Consider the following 22,265-nt stretch of genomic DNA (forward strand, 5'->3'; position numbering starts at 1 on the left):
CATACAAAGGCGCTGTTGCGATCAACTCAGACAGTATCAGAAATATGTTGGGAAAGTGATGGGCGTTCCTGGGCGGTGACGCAAGGTGGCTAGAAATGCATGCAAAAATGGTCCGTTCGATGGCCGTGTTATGGGCGTATCATGGTGGGCGTGTCAATAAAAGCGGCTGTGGTCCCAGACGCACAGCCACGGGCATAGGTGGCCGTGGTCAGAAGGAGACACTGCCCCTGCCATAGGGCTGGTGCAAGTGTCAATGGTGCGACCGATGGTGGCGTATAAGGACGCACCAATCGGTATTGCAGCGTGCGCAGGTGTTAAAAGTGGGCGCCTCAGTCCTGGCACAGTCGGCGGCATGGATGTACACAAGGGAAGGAGTTTGTAGGATATTTGCATAAAGTCGCAGACGTGTGACCGCCAGTAGACGCAGCTGCGGGCGCTTCTGCATTTGATTTAGAATCAGGCCCACTATGTAGAGAAACGAAAATAGAACTTCAACTACATCAGAGATTATTCCTTATCTTTATTTTATTTTTTTTTTGTAGTTTTTACTTTGTGCAAGTAAACTTCGTGGGGGAAGATTTCTTAGCGAAGATCAAACACAGATTTTTTTTTTGAGAGAGACAGATATTGTCGGCAGATGTTTCCGAGGCATTGCTGTAGCCCTTACTAGGGGGTACTGGACAAATTTCTTTCTCCAGAGGAATTCACCAAACAATTAGCTGTAAGTAATCTGACAGCTGATAAGATGCACAGGAGAATTAGGCACAACATAGAGTATGTCATGCACTTATCAGAGGCATTACAGTTACTAAGATACAATAGAAGGAAAGCTATCAGAAAACTTTAACTTAAACAAGTTGTCATTAAACAGGCCTTTTTCCCAAATGGTCTTGATAAATAAAAGTAAGAGTGATTTAACAGTTACAGAGTAATCCAAAAGTCAAAATGTACAAATGTTAACAACCATAAACTAACTGCAGGCACCTATCATTAAGTCACACCTCCAAGACTTCTCCTACGCTGCCCCTAGCCTATGGAATGCTCTCTCTCAGACTCTCCAGAACAAAAACGCTCCCTCAAAGTTCACTTATTTACCCCAGACTACCGCATCTCTGCCTGATCCTGTCTTCCCTCCTTTCATACTTTACTGTTTTATATCTACCTTCATACTTTATTGTTTTATATCTATCAAATATCCGCAACTCCTTTCGTTTCCCTTTTAGGTTGTATGCTCTTGTGAGCAGGGCCCTCCCTCCATTGTTTTATCGCTTCGCAAAGGCCACTATTTCAGCCAGTTGGTATACATTATTATTAGTATGTCTATATTTTTTATATTTTTATTTGATGTCCTCTAACTTTGTTTACACTGTTTTGTATCTTTGCTCTGTATGATGCTGTGGAAATATTTACGGGCCTTTGAGTAAAGGTGGCGGTCACTGGCTGATGGAAAGGGTGGGAGGGAGTATGGAGGGAAATGTGCCTAGAAATGTAGGAGGAAAAGGAAAGCAGAAGATTTTTGCAGGTGGTGAAGAGTTTAAAATGGATCCTATAGGGGCTAGGAAGCCACAGAATGGAATGGCAAAGAGGGGAGGCAGGGACCAAGCAACATGAGGAAAGATCAGCCTACCAGCAGCATTAAAAAGAGATTGGAGAAGAGAGTGGCTGTTAATGGAAAGACCATAGAAATAAGTTCGCCCTAGTCAATACAAGTGATGATGGGGTAGAAGACAATTGTTTGGGTAGCGTTGAGGGAAAAAAGGGGCACATTGTGGAAATGTTCCAGTCTTAGACATATTCAGCTTGAGAAAGCTTTGAGGCATCCAAGAGATGTAACGGATAGATAGAAAAGCGTGAGAGGATGGAGGTGGAGACATTAGGGTTGACAGATATATTTGGGTGACATCAGCATAAAGATGGTCTTGTAGACCAAATCAGCTAAGTTCACCAAGCGAGGACATGTAGAATGAAAAGAGTAAAGGACTTTGGACTGAGCCTTGAGGATCTCCTACAGGGAGCAGGAGAGTAGCAAGTACAGTAGGAGGTGGCAGCTGTGATGAAGAAGTATGCATTAGAAAGATAGGAGGAAAACCAAGAGAGGACTGTGTTACTAAGATCGAGGGAGTGAAAAGAGCTAGTTATTGTCAACGGTGTCAAAGTCTGCATAGAAGAATGAGGACAGAAGATTGATCATTGGAGTCACTGGTGACTAGAGTCAGGGAGGTTACTGTAGAGTAGAGGGGATGAAAACCGGATTGGAGGGGATGAAGGATAGTGTTAGCTGAGAGAATGGTGATGAGGCAGATGTAGATAATCCTCTCAACAGTTTTACAGGCAATGAGATAGGATGGACAGCAGTGTGACAGAGAGGTAGGGTAAATATTTTTTTAATTGTGGGAACATGGGATCATGTGTAAAGGAGGAGGGGAAAATTCCAGAGGAGAGGGAAAGGTTGAAAAGGTATTAAGCTGCAGTTAAGCATTGGGGGAATGGGAGTGGAGGAGGGGGAATAGAATCAAGGGGCTAGTAAAGGTGATAGAAGCAGAGATAATAAAATGATCACCCCCTTCCCAGTAGTGGGTAGGAAGGAACACCAAGAAGGGGAATTAGGGGGAGTGGACGTTCCTACCAGGAGGAGATTGCCTGCCTGATAGTTTCTATTCTTTTAAGTATTGAAAGAGACAAAGTTAGAGACAGAGGGAAAAGGGGGCAGAGGAGGGAGAATGGGATAGAGATAGGAGAAAGCAGCCAGGGTTTGGGGGATTGGGAGGAGATGAGGCCTTGCAAGAAGGACTGTTTGGCTCTTGTGAGAGAGACACTATAGGAACAAGAGAAACATTTGAAGTGAAAAAGGTCAGGAAGAGAGTTTTGCTTCTCATATCATTGCCGTTTTAAATTTTAGGGTTTAACCCGCTGAGGATCTGTAACTTGCAAAAGCCACTGCTCAGTAAATTTACCCCCTAATGTAGACCTTTATTTATCATGCATAAATATTTTATATATCAGTGGTGAACATTGTACATGTAGCATTTCTGAAAAATAAGAACAGTGCAGTATTTATATATCAGCAAAAGAGATTTATATATTAGAAAAGCACCTTACCATCTTCTACAGTTACATTTCCTCTGAATAAATATTTGCCATGTCCTCTGGAAAGAACCACTCCTAAGCTGAAAGATAAAAGTAAAACCTGTGCAAAGTACAATACTTGTGTTTGTGCAGCATTTAAGAGCATTAATACTCATACAGTACTTACTGGTAGTGGACAAGAAAATGTCAATGATAAATAGGGTATTTGGCCACCACCTAGGTGGGATACTTGTGGGATATAGCCACATTCTTCCACAAAAAAAGTCACTGATCTGATGCATGGCTGACATGGGTGGAAAAAGGTGTCTCAGACATCACTGCAGAATATTCCAGAGATGTTTATCTGGTCAGGTAGGTGACCATGACACATGCACTACTTCAGCGTCATGCTCATCAGACCATTGGGCAACAGCATCAACTCTGTGTATGGGCTCTTTGTTATCCTGGATGACTGACACCTCTACTGAGAGAAAGAGAAATGCTGCCACATGGGGTACAGGTGACCACTCACAGGAAATTGCACGCCACGAGACTAGGAACCACCACATGTAGACGACATGTGCTCTGTAACATGCTTGTTCTCCTGCTGGAAGTTGCCAATAGGGGACTAGTGACTGTGGCCATAAAGTGATGCACAGGGTCTGCAACAATACTCAGGTAGACTGTAGTATTATTTTAAACAAGGCTAATTTGGTATTACGGAACTTAATGTGTGTCAGGAAAACATTCCCCACACCATTACGAAACCAGCCGGACCTGTCGATTCAAGGCAGGATGAATCCAGGGGTTCATGTTGTTTATGCCGAGTTCATTGCAGGAAGATTTCAGATCCATCACACCAGGTAACTTATTTTAAGCTGCAACTGTCCAGTTTGGTGAGCCTGTGCCCACTGAAGCCTCAATTTCCTGTCCTGGCAGGAGTGGAATCACGTGTGATCCTTCTGCTGCTATTTTAAGGTTCAATGTGCTATGTATTCCGAGATGCTCTTCTTCATATCACTGTAATGTATATTTATTTTAGTTACTGTTGCCTTCCTGTCAGGCATTTTCACCCACAGAACTGCCGCTCACTTAATGTTTTTTGTTTTGCGCACCATTCTCTGTAAACTCTGCAGATAGTTATGTATGAAAATCCCAGTAGATCAGCAGTTTCTGATCTACTTCAACAATCCTTTCTGTCACCCACAATCATTCCACAGTCAAAGTCACTTAGCCAATATTTCTTCTCAATTCTGAATAACAACTGATCCTCTTAACCAAGTCTGCATTCTGTTATGCATTCAGTTGGTGAAATTTGAAAAGCTGACTAAGGTTTACAGGTGTAAAATCTCAACCCTTATCTTATGAAAACATGAATATAAATGATCAACTAGTTCATGAAAGTCTCTTATAGACTACTCAATGGACCTGATAAATAAAATGCAAAATATACAAATATCAAGAGGGCGTTTATAGTGTAGTAAGTTGTTAAAACTTAATAGTATAACTTAAAATACAAGCAATGTGCATACATTAAAAATTATTTTTATGTATCTTATCGAAATGGTCAGGATTCAGACTCTGGAGTTAGCTGTACTACCTCAAATGACAAGGACACCCCCATAGAGCTTGTGCCCCGGAGAGGGTTACTTGCAACGTAACAAATGTCTGGTGGTCTCTTACATTGCGTTTAAGAATATATTTGAATCTAAAGGTGCCCACACACATACCGACTTTTCATCCAATTTGGCCGATTTCGACGAATCGTGACGACAGATCATGTAAAAAATGGTCAAATCGTGAGTTTCTACACTTGATCACGATGCCGATGCGCGTCCCCATTCGTCGTACATCGCATCTTCAGATCTGTCGTGCTGTAGGGCAGATTAGCCAATCTGGGATACAATGCACTGGCTGCAAGATAGATCTTTAGTCAGATTGGGCATTTTTAACTCCAAATCATGACCATGACTGCCTGGGGAGAGTTCAGGGGAAATCGTGTACATTGGCTGATTGGGAGCAAGTCGGTATGTGTGTGGGCACCTTAAGAGTAACTGAGCTGTTTTTAAAGTTGGTATTAAACTAGTAAAACACTTTGATTGGCTTTGGGCCTTGTTTATTGGCTGCCTCTGGTGGAAGGGTTCCTTTTTAGGACTAAACGCCTCAGTTTGGAATTGTGGAATACAGACGGATTTTGTAGAACATCTCTTGGATGGAGACATGATATCTAGATGATTCAGATAAGCTATATAAAAATAATTTTTAATGTATGCACATTACTTTTAAGTAATTCAAGGTGGGATGCACTGTCATCAATTATGCTGTCAAACCCCCAAAAATTTAGTCTTCGGGGTTTAGAACACATTTCTCATATGCACCAAGCTTCGGTAACAAAGCTTTCATCATCAGACACAGAGGAATTGCTGCAAAATCTACTGTGCCATTTTATGGAGGATATTTGAAAGATGCCATTTTATTGGACCCTTCAGTGAAATCAATTAATGCGGATTTGTGATATACCTGAGGCAGCTGGAAAATGGCAGTTATCAGGATAATAAAAGCAGTATGTTAATACATGAGGCACACATTCTCTGCAGCTGCTGAAAAGCTTTATCAGTATAGTAAAAGCACTCCTGATGAAGTCAAAGTATTGACGAAACACGTTGGGTATTTTGAAATTAGAAATGATTTTCAGCACACAGCTGTATTATTGTTGATGTAAGAACAGAGGGCCTGATTCAGAGCCGCTCGCTCTGACAGATCGCTCGCTCTGAATCAGGGCGTTTTTTGTTTTTTTTGGGATCGGCCTCTTGGCCACTCGCATAGCTGTGGGTGACCACCCACAGCTATTGCGAGCGGCCATGATGATGGTCGCGATGGTCAAGACCATCGTGACCATCGGGCTTGCATTGAGACCGAAAGCCCCAGAGAGATTTCGGCTCTAACAGAGCCGGAATCTCTCCACTGACATCACGAGTGATGTCAGTGGGGCCGCCCCCAAATGGCAGGCGTTCTCATGGGAACGCCTCTGTTTGGGCAGCCACTCCCCCCGGCCCGCCCACCAAAGGGGGCGAGCTGTCACTCAACATCGACAGCTCGCCCCCTTTGGTGCGAGACCCGGAGCGAAGGAGTGCCCGTCGCTAGCCGGGTCTAGCGCATGCGCTGTGGGCCATCATTGACCCGGTTGCGAGCGCTCAGCGCTTGCGACCGGGTCTGAATCCGGCCCAGAGTTTTAAACTTTTTAGAAATAAATTGTATTGGTTTTATAAAGACTGAAAGAATGATTACTATTTGTTGGGTGATCTTGGTGCTAGGGTTTTATTCAGAAGAAGAAGACCTAACCATCCTGCTTCTCCAGAAACCTAAACCTTATTAAAGGAGATATAACTGCCTTTAAAAAAGTGGGGGGCACCTCTGGACAATATTTATAATAAGCGATCACAGAGACCTAATTGTGGACATTTGGGTTCTTTTGACCAACAAAGGACCACTCCTAGCGAAGCTACTAATCTGCATATTGTGTATATTTGTTTATCGTGTAAACATTGTAAAATTTGGCTCAAACATAATATATATATATATATATATATATATATATATAGTTCAAACTATACAATTGTCCAACTGTCAGAATATTTATCAGGGATGTACCTAAATGGAGTCCCCTTGATGTCTGTGTAGTAGTAGTCATTTGTCATCACCAACACTCGTTTCTGTATTGGTACAAAAGACATGGACAAGCGATGTTTAGTATAATTGTACATCATTCATAAATATAAGCATAATAACACAATCTACAGTACATTTGGTAATCTTACCCCTTTGTCCACTGTCTTTTTCACTTCCATGGTAAATTTTCCTGTTTTTCTATTTACCATTGCGTTTCTTAGCTTTAAAAAGAAAAAACAATTACATTCACTTTCCTTTGATTTACTGGAATGGGAATATGAGCTGAGATAATTATGTAACAAAAATGTGCACATTTAAACCATACATTCCTGCTGCCAATAAGTGAATAAATATTAACTCTGAGTATGCTGATGGTTTGGAAAGGAAAAAAGTAGCATATAATTGTGGACACCCAAGTAGAAGAATTGTGAACATCATCACCCAGAGACTGAACCTCAGTAATCTCTATACTAAGGTCATGGTGCTTTCCATTCACTTATCTGGTTATGTGTCACAGTATTGACCAAGCCAATGTGCCAGTACCCCAATATTTTATAGGGATGACTAAGGGCCTGTTTCAGAGCCGCTTGCTATTTGCGAGTGCATGCTCTGAATCAGGGCTAGTGAGCGGGCAGGAGATGGCCGCGACCATCGGCATTGCGAGGAGACCCCAAGGTAGGGTCTCAGCACTCACAATGCCAAGTGGACTTCCAGCTTTAATAGAGACGGAAGTCCACTACTGACATCATGAGTGATGTCAGTAGGGATGCCCACAAACAGCAGGCGGTCTTCGGGAACGCATCCGTTTGTTCAGCCACCCCCCCTACCCGCCTACAAAACGGGACGAGCTGTCGATCAACATCGACAGCCGCCCCGTTTTGCTGCGAGCTCTGGTGCGAGTGAAGGTCTCACTTCGTACGGAGCGCACGGCGTGCGCACGCACTAGGCCACCATAGACTGGGTCTGAATGAGGCCCTAAGTGGCCGATGCCATTTACTTGTAAAAAGCCCAGAAAATATGTTCCAATTATTTCCTCTAACCACAACTAGAAAGAAAAGGTTATCATAGATATGTATTAATGTTTCATAACCTGGACATCTCTTCTGATGTTCAGGCTATGACTTCCACCCTGTTCTGGCATGGGAGTCTTTGAGCCACTGATGAGTAGTGCATCAGTATTTTGCATTTGCAAAAGATTTCCTGTGCGCTGGCAGAATATGCGTATGCGCTGAGCCAAGTTTGTTCATGCTTATATAAGACCTGTCTTTCTACTGTCCAATTGCAAAGAAGCTGCTGCAGATGCATGAATTAAAAGACTGTCGCGACCTGTTCCTGGACGCCTCTGGAAATCACTTCAAAAGATACGTTAGTTTATTTATTATTTCTTTCTTTATGCATTTGTGGAAAGCAAAAGGGATAATGAAAAGTGGCAGCAAAATAACATCAAAGGAGATGCAGACACACAGGGGAGGGATCTGAAAAGATCCCTCTCCCCCATGCATTGTACGTTATAATGACATCTGAAGATGAAGCTGTAAAGATGGTGTTCAAGCTCCTAGAAAAAAAATCTGCTTTTAGGAGCTTAATACAACTGAAAACATCTCTGTTCCCACTGGGTTGTATGAGAATGATAGTGTCATGTAATCTTTTCCTGATCATTAACTAATGCAGGAGATTAACAACACTTAAATAAATCTGCTCGATACTAAACAAATAGGATAAACAGGCGGTTCCACATGTTTTTCGGTAATAAAAGTTCTTGATACATTAGCTCCTCAGAGGCATAATTCTTAATACTATCCCCATTGAGATCATAACTACCATTTTTAATCAACTTATTGCCTGAATTTATAAAAATAATATCGCTGAGGCACCTGAATGTTGTTCGGCTCACCTGGCAATTGTGGCCTATGGCGGTAAAATGTATAGGGCGATGCAGTAACGAACACGTTCACTTGCCAAAACACACATTTTTGCTGGCAAAAAGGTCCTTTGGCACTATAATAAATAGGGGCCTAAGCAGAGCCAGATTAACAACTATACCAATCCTGTTTGCAGTGTACCCCATACCTCCTAACATGACCCTCTCCAGGAGGGACACAATGCTCTGGTCCTGGATTTCCCTGGTAAGAGGTGGGGCTGCAGCGCAGTTCAAAATTGAAATAGGGGAGTCACACCAACTGTCATTTCAAACGCTGCCAAACATCACTGGCTGGGACTCACTGGCAGTTGGTTTGACTCCCCTATTTGAATTTTGGACTGTACTGCAGCCCCACATCTAGAGCCACCACCAATCAGAAATTACCAGGGAAGCCCAGGACCAGAGCATTGTGTCCCTCCTGGAGAGGGTCATGCTGGGAGGTATGGTACCCCACAGACAGGGATGGATCCAGGGAGGGGGTGATCAGTGTGATCTCCCCCCTCCTCCCCTCACACATCAGATGCAGTGCCTATCTGGACCCACCACAGCCTAGCAACCAGCAGCGTGTGCTGGGCTGGGGAGAGAGGCTACTGACAATAACAGGTAAGGGTGGGGGTGAGGACCTGTGCCTCTCCAACAAACCCAGGCCAGGTTAGTTAGTACCCCGCCCCCCTCCCTCTTGGCGCAATATTACCTGTATTCACCAAAAATGCTAGGACAGTATGTATTTATCTTATAGGCCAGCTGGGCATATACACAATGTAGCAGTGTTTAGGGAAGAATGGAATTATTATTCAGTTTGTTTCCTCTTTATTGACCAACTACCTATTTGATCCCAGTAAAAATAATGGAGGGCACTGGATTGACTGTAAGCTTATTTGGAGAAGGCCATCTATATCTATTGTGTTATTTAATTGTAAGTAATTAGTTTGAGTCATGTCATAGTCCCCTCAATGTACCGATCTGCATAATATATCAGAGCTTTATAAATAAAAAGATAATAATACTTATTATTAATGCAGTATGATGCATATTTAATCATAATGCCTAGGGCAGAGACAACCCTAAAGACAGCCCTAGATGTAGAGTCATCAGAGAACATGGGCAATAGAAGCCTCTTGGGTGCCCTAAGCGTCTTATCTTAGTAGAGCGGTGAGGAACATCTTCAGGTCCACCAGTAGATCTATCGAGTCCTGGCACTTAGGGGCATTGTGGGGGTGTTGCCATTCCAGGTTGTGATTATCGGGGCCCTCTATACAGGCTGCCATCTTGGCATGGCTGCGCTTCCTCAGCAATCCGTGCCACAGGACAGGCCTAAGCCCACTCACCCCCAACTCGGTGCTGTGAGCATCTTCTGCCCAGTACCATACTATACTGATAGGTAAGAAGCTTCAGTATACCGAATACCTAGACATGGAATTTTTTTTTTTTTTTTGTATTTTGCATGAACGACAGTAACCATCGACTGATACATGTAGAAATAGAATATTTGTATAGTCTATTCATTATACATTTGGTACCTTTGTAACTGTGCAGGTATAACATATCAGTTATAGTAATTGTAATATAAGTTAACACACTGTCTATTATTCTTTTTTTTTCTCTTTCCCTCTCTTCTGGCGCAGGGCGCCATCTAACCAGAGATACAATTTGTACACAATAGTCTATTCAAACACTGCACCCGGTAACATGGCTCCAAAGGGTCTATAAAAAAAGGACCCTGCAGCCGAAACTGTAACTTGCAACCGCCATTTAAGCTGCGTCTCCGCTCTGCTGAATTAACCTTTACCAGAAATGTTTCTCCCATCCACAAATGAGATCAATGGCTGTTTATTAGCAATTCTTTGCTGCGCTATTATGAGTCTGTACATTCCCTCACACCTATAATTTCTGAGTTTCATAATATTTTATGTGCAGTGCTTAATTATGGACGCCAGCTCCATCATTAAACCAGCATGGGAAGCTTTTTGAAATCATCAATTAAAGACACATTGTTTAATGCAATTTTCAAGTACAAAGGGCTTTACTGAGCACAGGTAATAAATGCTGAAAGCGAGAGTAACAGAAAAGGGATTCGGGCAAGACCGAATGAAAACAGAAAGTCTTTGTAAACAAGGAAAAAAATTAGTAAAGCACTTCTCGGTGATAGACAAAAGTACTGACCATTTCATTTAGCGTAGGCCCTTGTATTTATGGATTCCGAGTTTAAACCCCTAGTACTTTTGCCATTGGGAGAAAAGTGCGTGTAATACTGGCAGCCATCCATCACGTTAGACCGAAAAGCATGACAAAAGACAATCAGCGCGACTATGCATCCCTATAAACCTTCGTCAGAGGTAAAACCTTTGCTGAATTTTTGGCTAGAAAGTTGAGATCTCAAATTTTCCTCTGCAACATTTTACTTCTACGTCTGACCAAGGGGGTTGACTAATCAGGCTGAAAAGTGCGTGGTCGTGTGACACACGCATCTGGATCTTAAAGAACCTCCGGTCCCAGCAATTTTTATCAATCATGGAAAATCTTAGAGAGCTGATTGTTCTACTCTGTTAGTACATATAAAAATAAAATTGGAGCCATTCTTACAGATGGTAGAAGACACATGAAAATTTAAAGAGATTTGGTGATATTTTCCCCTGGATAAGACATTCAGATATATGTAAGCATTACGGTTTCCCAAAAATTGCCTGAATACTGCAGAATTAGAGATGAGAGGATCTGGTTCTATGAGAACCGGACCCACCCGGACATAGGGGATCCGAGTATGGCTCGGGTTTCCTGCCTAACTCGGAATCCAAAATGAGGCAAAATTTCATCATCCCGCTGCCGGATTCTCGCGAGTTTTGGATTCTATAAAGGTCCCGATGATCGGCGTAATTTTCACTCTGGCTGTGGAGAATGTACAGAACAGATGTGCTCTGTTCTGCTCTGTTGTGCAAGGGTGCAGTGTTATTGGGCTGGGGCTGCAGTACATAAAGTGAGGGGTGCTGCTGTGTCACTGTTGTCCTGTCAACCAGTTGTTGACAAAAAACTTCCAGTAGGCTGGGAGTTCTAGTTCAGCTTTCCTCTGATGTAAACAGCAAGTATTGGTCCCATTATCCCTAACAGCCTCCCTGAACAAAGTAAATATTTGTTTACAGTGTGTACTAGCAGCACCTCCACAAGTAAGGCCACCGCATTTCTATTAGTTCTATAAAAAAACCTCCTCCAGATCAGAGATGTCTTTATGAACTGAAGAACTTGTTCCTATATTGATCTTCCCTTATACATTTTTTTAAGAATCAAAATATTAAAATAAATTAAAAATAATCAGTCCTTCTGTCCTTTCCCTGACTTTAGTCCTTAAACATATTCCAACTCCCTCAGGCCTCTGACCTAGTATTCGAACAATGTAAACATTCTTAGTTTTTAAAGTTCCTATGGGGTCGTATAGTTTATTAAACCCATCCTGTCTACCACTGCAGTACCACTCTGTGCCATGTTGGAAGCTGAACTGCCACATGATAGTGCCACCCACTGCTGTGTTAGCTTAGTCAACCAGCTAGTTGGATGCAACCTTTTGGCCTAAACTTGATGAAATCAATATTGTGAGATGTGAGGTGGTCAAAATTGACTGGAAACAAGTTGCAATTAATGTTATTGAGAATAATAATAGTGTAGGAACAAAAACAGGCCCAAATTATGTGATTTTAGCTGTTTTTATGATTTTTTTAGAAAAAAATACAGATCCAAAACCAAAACCAAATTCACATCCAAAACACAAAGGAAATACATATCCAAAACCAAAACACGGGGGTCGGCGCACATCCCTATGCAGAATAACAAACCAAATAGTAATTATTTTTTCTACATGTTGTAGACGGGCTCAATAGTATCTTCTATTTACATGGTTGTCAAAACAGCTGCTTGCACAATAAAATTTTATGAGTTTTCCCTTTATTTATACTGTTTGTTATGTTGTCTCTGAAAAAACACTGGAGTCACTTGGGACACCGACTGTTTAATAGCTTCAGTGCAAGTTGCAGCATGTGTTTACACTTGTTATAAAGGTGTGGATAACCAGATCCCCGATTTTCTCTCTCCTGCCACCAATAGTTAATATAATGTACTTGTTAATGAAGGGTAGTTATTGTGATCCAGAAATGAGATGATAATCTTGGTGATGCTACCAAACGGGTGCATGCATATTCTACGCATGGCACTTATGTCCTCACTGCCCCCTGCGCTTCACTGGCAAAGTTGGTTGGATCCGGAAGAGTTGTCTGCTGTCCTAGGAGCCAAGTAGAACTCAACCAAATTCAGAGTCTCACAGACATTCCAGAGTCGGCCAGTATGCCTTAGTGTAGCCTGGGAATTGCGCACTGTAAGAGTTTCCTGGCATCCCGCCGTTTCAGTAGCACTGGAAAAAGTTGCTTATGTGTTATTCTCATACCCTGCTGAGATGAGCATGATCAAAAGGAAGGTCCATCGTGGTGGCTTCTTATTGGTGCTTGCGATCACTCTCTAGCATCTATATATGTAACGTATCTGTGCTGTACTACACAAACAGAAACATTTGGTTCAGCATGCTGTTCATATGACTCCAGTAAGAAGTGCAAACGTAATGTGTAATAATGAAGTTGGTAATAATGAAGTTGAATAAATATGCTTATTTCTCTGTCTAGCGCATGCGCAGGAGTTCGCACACATCTCAGACACTATTTTCACAATAATGAGTTTCAATGCATATCATGAAAAGGGGGAACTCGCCACTTCAAGCTTCATACTGTAAACGCTCTCTGGCCAAACACTTCATTAACTTCCTAATTAGTCAATATGTTTAATAAGATACTGGCCTATTCTCCTAGAAAATTTTGGAGACTCCCCTTGACTACCGCAACAGTAGACAGTCCTCCCGCATCCTGCACACTTCCTTGTGAAGTAGCCACGGTGTGGGGGGAGCATAAGGCCGGGAATCAAGGGTCCATGGGGGAGTGGGTGGGCCCAATATGACATGAGTCTAATGGCGCAAATTGGGGGTCTATGAAGAGGAGATGGCCTCCATCACCAGGCAGCTGCATCCCCCCTCCAGGCTTCTCCTGGAAGGGATAAAAAAAAGTCGGTAAGTATGCTACCATGTCACTAGAAACTTGCTTGGCTGGTTAAGAAGTTAATTTAAACATTTAATTCTTTGTCTCATACCTTTTTTTGTACATTATTCATGTCTTGGAAAAATCTTGAGAGTAAGGTGACAGGTGACAGCCTCAATGTATTTATCAAGCAGCAATTAGTTGAAATTGCCATTTTTTGGTGTGATTTTTTTTGTGATTTACAAGTCACTACAAAATGTATGCAAAACACAATATTTAAACCCGACACGCTGCAAATCATCACAATCATTCTTAATATATAAAAAAAACTCCACAAACCGCCAAATATATTAACTTGCGGTTACATGAACTACAAAAAACTTACTACAAAAAATGTCCAAAGAAAGAAATAATTTTGACTGGGGAGATAGCTTACTCCGTAGATATCTTACCGGTCAATGTTGAAAAAAACTGAAATAAGAATCCCTCCCCCTTTCCTGAACAGGCGGTGCTACTTAGCATTGCTCCCAGTCCTTTAGGGAGGGACCCATACTTATGTTTAGGCCTCCACATCTAGGGATGGCCAGGGGAATGCCAAGTAACATTGACCCCCCTCAAGGTGCCCCTGGCTAGTAACTTACCAGGGTAAAGTAAAACTAATATGTGTTCCCTTAATATATGTAAGTGTAATGTAATTCATTTATATGCTCTCTTTATTATAAACTATCTGAAGTACCTGGCATTGAACAGGTTTAAATCGGTAAGAGTACTCTTACTGCCGCACCATGACATTTTATAAATCTTCTGCAAATGATCAACACCTCAATAAATCGGTTCCTGATTGTATTGTAAATAAATCTTTTTGAAAGCAGTGATTTCACGCAACCATGGTCCTGTTTCTGCAATCCTCACACAATGCAGATATTCACCTAGTTGAGCGATTTTTAGCAACTGCCCATGCGCAAAACTTTCTCAAAACCTCTGCGGCGCATGCGTTACAAACAGTGTGAGCACAAGGGTACTGCTGCTGAGATCGGGACAGACAGTATCAGGAATGGGGCGGAAACAGGATGGGTGTTCCTGGACGGTGACTGGGAGGTGGTTAGAAGTGAACGCAAAAAAGATCAGTCTCCTGGGCGTGTAATGGGAGTTCAGTGATAGCAGCTGCGTTCCCAGATACGCAGCCGCAGCCGAAGAGGTCATGGTAAGACGGAGAAACTGCACCCGCCATAGGACTAGTGCAAGTGTCTATGGTGGCGCCTCAGTCCTTGCACATTCAGACGCAGGCTACTACACAAGGGGAAGCAGTGATACTAGTATATGCATATTGTCGCCGCCGCAACTCCGGGAACAGACGCAGCAGCGCCCACCTCTGTATCAATTCTTATGGTTCAGAAACATTTGTATCTGTCCCGTGACAGCAGATTGCTGTATTGTGAAAGCATAGGAAAGTTCATCTTCTACTATGACTCACTACCTAAATTGTCTGTAGCCGAGACCTGCATGTAACCCCGATTGGTGCCACTTATCCTATCCTTACCAGTTTATCCAAATGAACATGTGCAAAGAATTAAACAAAAGGAATTTTGCTCATGACAAAATACAAGATTAAAGAGGGAGATTCATCTATGGCTGAAGTGATCTAGTACCAGTGGCATGTTTAATTCAATCAATGCCACACAGTCAGAGGTTTTTCTAATATCTTCAGCCTGTTTTTAGACTGTAGAATAACTGGGCCTTTTTCAAACCAGCTTCAAGGGTTTTTCCACATAAGGTCAGAAGCCGCCGCCGCTCATCACTGTGCCGAACTAGATCTCAGGGCCTGATACAGAGACGGACACTGTTAGCACTAATGCTGCGTCTTTGGATGCAGGAGCAATGCTAATATATGCTAATGCCGCAGGAGGCGTCTGTCTGATGACAAAAGATGCCCCCTGCCAGCATCGCAGAGCCAAGTGCTGCTTCTGAAGATGCAGCATCGGATCACATCGCCTATCTGAGTAAGCTTATTAGGGTTAATGCAGGTGGTGTGCGTAGATAGAGTAGCACACACATGTATAAAGTGTCAGTGGCCCTTTAACAGTAATCAGTGGAGACACAGTGGGGATTGTGGTGCCTGCACTGTGTGGCACAGTCTCTGGAATATGTGGCACAGCTTCTGGTATAGCAAGACGCTCAGGGGCCTCTTCCTAAGGAGGAAAGACTAAGAAGATGTGCAGAGATCCCGCGCATACGCAGCAGTGTACTTGGGATCCGGGTCGGTGGTTGCGGCAGTGAGGCAACTCCAACAGTGCCCGGCATGTAAACATAAGAGAGACAGCGTGTAGCACCAAACTTCCAACAAACTTTAGGGACAATGTAGGATGCTGTTGCCAGCATTTCAATGCCATCAAAGTGTCATACCGCAGGCATCATACGCATATTGCCCCTAACTGATTTAACCCCATTGATTTACACTGTGTGATTGGTGCTTTGTGATAGGCCTGACCAATCCAATGTAAGCAGGAGGGTGGAGGAGGAGAGCTGGGTTGGCTTACCTGCAGCAGTAGAAAGGATTGTAAACTACCAAATCTGTCTGAGAAAGAGGGGCCTGGGCACACACCTCCACCTCTATCTGGCCATGCAGGCGCTGATTATGCTGCCATGGCCACAAACTGTTTCTGATTCATAGAATCAGAATCATAGAATCAGAACTACTGTAACTTGCAGTTGGGATCATTGTAGCTGCTGAGTCCCTGTGTTAGCCCTAGTCCCTTACTGGTGTCAGCCAGAACCCCCTGATGGCAGCCCATACTACAGGAGCGAGAGGAAGAAAAAGAAATGCTGGTTTAATCGGGAAAGATTCATCTGAATACCTTACTAAATAATAAAAAAAAACTAAATATGAAAACGGAATGGGTATGTAATGCTAGCTGTCGGGATGATGCCTTCTGTCAGAATACCGACAGCGGCATCCCGATGATTGGTATTCCGACAGGGGTTGGGTAAGTATATATACCCTCCCCCTCCCACCCTAACCCTAACTCTAGCATCTTGTAGCCTAACCCTAACCCTCCTTACCCTGCACCCTAACCCTCCCTGTTAGTGTCTAGCCCTAACCCTCTCCCCCCTCCCAGTGGTGCCTAACCCTAACTCTCCCCCTTAGGGGTGCTTAACCCTAAACTCCCACCCCCAAAACCTAACCCTAACCCCGCTACACTCCCTAAACCTAACCCACGCCCTACCCCGAGGGTAACGCTAAGGGCGCCCCGGACTTACCTCGATCGGGCTGGTGTCCTTCGGCGTTCCAGCGTCGGGATTAAGATAGGCATCGGTATTTCGACACCTATCTTAAAACCCTTGTCAGGATTTGGATGTCACGGCCGGTGTCATAGCTACATCCTATGAAAACTAGGGTCATTTTCTTCATGCCCATTAGGCACTAGGCAGGAGCTTAGGTTGCATAGTCGGTGATTCGGTATCAATTACATTCAAAGAGAGAAAATGGGCATTTATATATTTTCAATAGTACCTTCTGCTATATATGTATGCATACGACACTATGGCCCTCATTCAGAGCCGTACGCTCTGAGCAGAGCGCACGCTCTGAATGAGGGCCGGGCTCCATATTCATGGAGCGTCCTCCTGGACGCTCGTATAGCTGTGGGTCACCACTCACAGGCTATACGAGCGTGCATTGTGATGGTCGCGATGGTCGAGACCATCGCGACCATCGAATTTGCGAGCCGGAGCTTGCGGTTGAGGTTTTCAACCGCAAGCTCCGGAGTGATTTTGGCTCTATCAAAGCCAAAATCACTCCCACTGACATCACTAGTGATGTCAGTGGGCCGGCTTCTGACGGGAGGCGTTCCCTTAGGAACGCCCCCGTCAGGGAGGCACGCCCCCGGCACGCCCACCAATGTTGATTGACAGCACGCCCCCTTTGATCGGACACAACGAGCGAAGGACTTTCCTTCGCTCGTCGCGTCTGGCGCATGCGCACGACGGAGCTCCCTCCGTCGTGCGCATGCTCAGTCCATAACATCGACCCACTTGCGAGCGGACAGCCGCTCGCGAGTGGGTCTGAATCAGGCCCAATATTTTATAATGCTTCTTCTTGGAGGTGAACATATATCACTAAGGTTTTCTCTATATGTACATTGGGAAGGAAGCAATATGTAAACAATTATTTTAATAAAAGTTGATAGGTTATCTTTAACATGTCTTAAAAATCTAGTGCTTTTATCCTACTTGACTCCAAGTGCTTTACAAAAGCAATTACATGAAATACATTTCTGTAATAAATGGCATCAATTGTAGCTCCCTGCCTGGGGGAATAAATGTGGTTTGAGGTTGCTGTTGAATATATCCAAACAGTGTATCTGTGCCTTGTAGATAAAGTGAGGGCGCAGCTTGGCTAAAGGATCAAGCCCCAAAGAATTTGAAAGAATACCCGAAAACTAAAAGGCATGATTGGGGGGTGAACGTGGCTCTCCAAATATCAGTAAAGACGTGAGATCCCAGTATTATCCGAGAAAAAGTAAATTGTGAAGTGACCAGGTCTTACGCCTACCACTCTATCACTAGGTCTAAGCGACTATGGTCCTCCTGAAGCTGGCATTTGCCAAGTATCGGAAGTGCCATAACTAGGCACTACACAAACAAGATACTCCTCACAGTGCCTATCCCTGTTATTGCAGCCTAGGGGGAGAGGAGAATTAGGCAGTTCCAGCGATCTCAACTTTATTATTATTATTATTTATATGGCGCCACAAGTGTTCCACAGCGCCATACGAAGTACATAAACAGAAAGGTTGACCAGTGACTAAAGGGGGTATCCACTAGGCAATTTTAGCAAGCGGTTGCACGATAACGACGACGTTATCGCGCAATTGCTTGCAAATCGCGCATGCATCGTGCATGTATTGGTCGGAAGCAACCAGCGATGCGCGTGCACGCTGGTCGCTTCCGACATCTATCATCGCCCGTACATGCTGGTCAACCTGACGATCCCGTCAGGTTCAGCATGTACGGGGAAGATGGATGTGCCTGGACTGAACGAGTGAATGTTCAGTCTGGGCAAATCACTAGATATACAAACGACAGCACGATTGCAATGTCGTAATCGTGCTCTCGTTTGTATATCTAGTAGTGGATACGCGGCTTTACAGTGTAATACAATACAATACAGGACGAGGACAAGGGTAATATACATTGCTACATTAGTGACCATAACGCCCAGATAAGCAACAGACCATAAGCAACCAAGTGTAAGGTGCCCTAGTGGGGAGTAAGAAGTAGATGAAAGTAAAGTAAGGAGAAGCACAAGAGGGTAGAGGGCCCTGCTCATAAGAGCTTACATTCTAAGTGAAAGGGGCAGACAAACAGGTGTGACACAGATGGGGTAGGCAGGGAGGAAGGAGTATGTAGCAGCAAATTAAGATGAGAGCTGGGAGGCTTTGATGAAGTAGTGGGTCTTGAGAGCCCATTTGAAGGATCGAAGAGAGGTGGAGAGTCTGATGGGAAGAGGGAGAGAGTTCCAAAGGTGGGGAGCAGCGTGGCAAAATCTTGGAGGCGGTAGTGGGAGGAAGTAATCAGTTGGCATGAAAGGCGGCGTGCATTAGTTGAACAAAGACAGTGGACAGGAGAGTGAAGGGAAATAGAGTCAGAGTTGTAAATGGGGGAGAAATGGGCGAGGGCTTTGTAAGTGAGTGTAAAATAAATTGGAGGAAAATAAATGAAAAAGTTGGACAGAGAGGAACCATAGCTGATGAACACCACAGAGCCATCCCAGGACTCAAGTCTCAAATCCACTAGTACAGAGGTGTTGCACACCAGTACAGTACTGGTGTCACCTCATATGAATATGGCTGCACACTGCAAACCTTTGTGTGGCAATTTCATCTTGTCGCTAACACCCTCAATTCACTATCACGCCACTCGCTTGTGTTCTCTGAGCACCATGAAGGCAAATGTATTCATTTAGAGTAGGGGTGGGCAATAATCGGCCCCCCAGATGTTGTAAAACTACATATCCCAGAATGCCCTGCCACAGTTTTGCTATTTGGCCATGCCAAAAATTTTGCAATGCATGCTGGGATTTGTAGTACAACAACTCCTGGATTACCGCTTATTGCCCACCCCTGATCTAGAGTGTCCAGCATACTGCACAAATAGCCATCACCAAGAAACCATTACTCCCAGCTCACGCACCTGCATTGGACAGAAAGAAAGCACACTGTATCAGGGGAGTAATAATCCTAAAAAAAACAGAAATAAGAACCTGTGGAGCTGGTACCACAAGAAGGCAGCCAAGTCACAATAAATATTAATCTGCCTATGCAATACACGGAAATGGAACTCCTGTATTTGGGGCCACACTGCTACCCGATAATCACAAAAGAATTGTCAGTGTAAGAATCCAAGTGTAAGGTATACTTAAAGGAGGTTCACCAATTTTAGCTGGTAGCTATAAGAAGAACTTTGAGCCAATTAAAAATTACCTAGCAACAGGAGCAAGGCAAAATGCCGACCAAATCAAGGTAAGCTATAATTTATACAATGCTCAGCATCTAAGGCCAACACAGGGGTCTCTTTAGAGGTCACCCATTATTTTAGCAGACAGGATAAAGCAAGAATCAAAATTGTTACCATTCTAGCATGCCCTAATGGAACAGGAAGAATGACCAGATCCAGCCCTGGGAGCAAAATCTTTTTACAGATTCTGTGATTGCTTGTTAAATTCTGTAATAAGCAATCACTTGTTACAGAGTTACCAAAAAAAACACATCCATTAAAGCTGATACTGTACAGTATCTTGTCTTTAGCAGCTTGCACGACTAAACTGGAAGCACACCAGAAAAGTTTCAAGAGGTTTCAACAAGACACAGACAAATATTTATAGATCATCAGGAAAAAACTGGACATAACATACAAAAGGGAAGATCTCGAAAATCAATGTTCAATCGTTATAGAATAAGGAACGTAATAGAGTCTGTAACCAGGACAGCTGAGAACCATACTTACAGCTATCAGGGCCGTAACTAGGGTGGTGCAACCTGTGCCGTGGCACAGGGCACCGCAGGACAGGGGGCGCTGTTTGGGCCTGTCAATTTTCCTGTTTATTATCATTCTCACTTGTAGCTTCCTCTTCTTTTATCCCCAGCATCTCCTGGCCTCCCCTATCTCTTCTCTGTCCCTTCCCCATGAGACCATGGCCCTTTTTCAGGTGCACTATCTTATGTCCCTATTTAAAAAATGGGTGGAGGGGCACCAATGCTCTCACTGGCACAGGGCACCAACAAGTCTAGTTACGGCTCTGGCAGCTATAGACCCAGATCTGTGCCCGTGTTTAATCCCAAAGGAGAAATCACATTCAGAAGGTCTTTACACTTTACACCAGAGAGAATGAAACACCACTATAGTTAGTATCTGTAGGTTTTCTAGCTTTAACTACGGTACTTAACTGACGTTTATTTTTTTAAATTAACCCTCACCCCTCCTAGTGGCAATAGATCCCCCAATGGCAATAGTTCTCCTGTAATCTTATCCTGCCTCTTTGTTGCCATAGATCCCCAGTGGCAATACGCAATGAATTACCCATAGTTGCTGAAGATTACAAAAACTTGGCTACAGAGCATGCACAGTGTATAAACTACAGTAGCGAGATCCTTTTTTAAAATGACTTGTGTGTAACTCTGAACTAGCCTTAAGTGTGTACAACCCAAGAGGGAATGTTCTGGTTACAGTAGGCAGCACCTGTCCTGGCTGCTCCGAATAAGTCTTGGGGTTTTCTAAAATGTCTATTTTTTTCTTTGTGTCACAGTAGTTGAACCCATTAATAGCAGTCTGCCTTCTCTAATTTCAATGGAAAATATTGATTTTTAAATATATTTATTCCTTGGAATGTCTCTGTTTTCAATGTAAACTATCTGTATAGCACCACTTCTCTTGTTGGGTTGGGTATGGGTTGCCGGCAGTCGGGATACCAACGGTCAGAATCCCAACGCCAGGATCCCGACAGGGTTAACATACTGACACTTCTTAGTCGGTATGCTAAACCTCCGCCTCTCCCTACCCTAACCCAAGCCCTCCCTTCCTGTTGCCTAACCCTAACCTCCCCCCCTAGTGCCTGAACCTAACCTCCCTCCCTGCACCCTAAACCTAACCCTCCTCCCTTAGTGCCTAACCCTCCCCCTAGTGCCTAACTCTAACCCTGCACCCTAGCCCTCCCCCTAACTCCCTTTGGTATGACGGTCGCTATTCTGGAGCCGGATCCCGACTGCTGTCGGGATTCCGTTAGCGGAGTTTAGACCATCGGCATCCCGGCAGCCGGGATGCTAACTACATCCCCTCTTGTTCTGTATGTCTGATATAATGCTCTGCTAATATTCAGGGCTACTGTTAGGCGAATAAAGGCAATCGTCTTGGGCACCAACATTCTGAGGACAACTAGTCACCCACTACCTAGCTATGAGCCCTACTTACAGTCTTATTCTATCTGTAAAATACAACAGGGCAGCACAACTTCTCTTGTTCTACCAACTGCAAGCAATTATTGGTAT

At 43.7% G+C, this 22,265-nt stretch overlaps 1 protein-coding gene across 3 annotated transcripts in view; it reads right to left on the reverse strand.

The window, feature by feature from the left end:
- The window catches only part of CACNA2D3 (calcium voltage-gated channel auxiliary subunit alpha2delta 3), a 1,120,348-nt gene that overhangs the window by 291,326 nt on the left and 806,757 nt on the right, over positions 1 to 22,265 (reverse strand). For all 3 annotated transcript variants that reach the window (XM_088478672.1, XM_088478674.1, XM_088478673.1), the window contains 3 exons: positions 6,885 to 6,956; positions 6,718 to 6,779; positions 3,100 to 3,167 (listed from right to left, as the gene is read on the reverse strand). In XM_088478672.1, coding sequence (XP_088334798.1) covers positions 3,100 to 3,167; positions 6,718 to 6,779; positions 6,885 to 6,956 — 202 coding nt within the window. The remainder of the gene's footprint in view (positions 1 to 3,099; positions 3,168 to 6,717; positions 6,780 to 6,884; positions 6,957 to 22,265) is intronic.

This window comes from Taudactylus pleione, unplaced genomic scaffold (assembly GCF_031769625.1).
Source record: "Taudactylus pleione unplaced genomic scaffold, aTauple2 ptg000217l, whole genome shotgun sequence".
Lineage (NCBI taxonomy): Eukaryota > Metazoa > Chordata > Amphibia > Anura > Myobatrachidae > Taudactylus > Taudactylus pleione.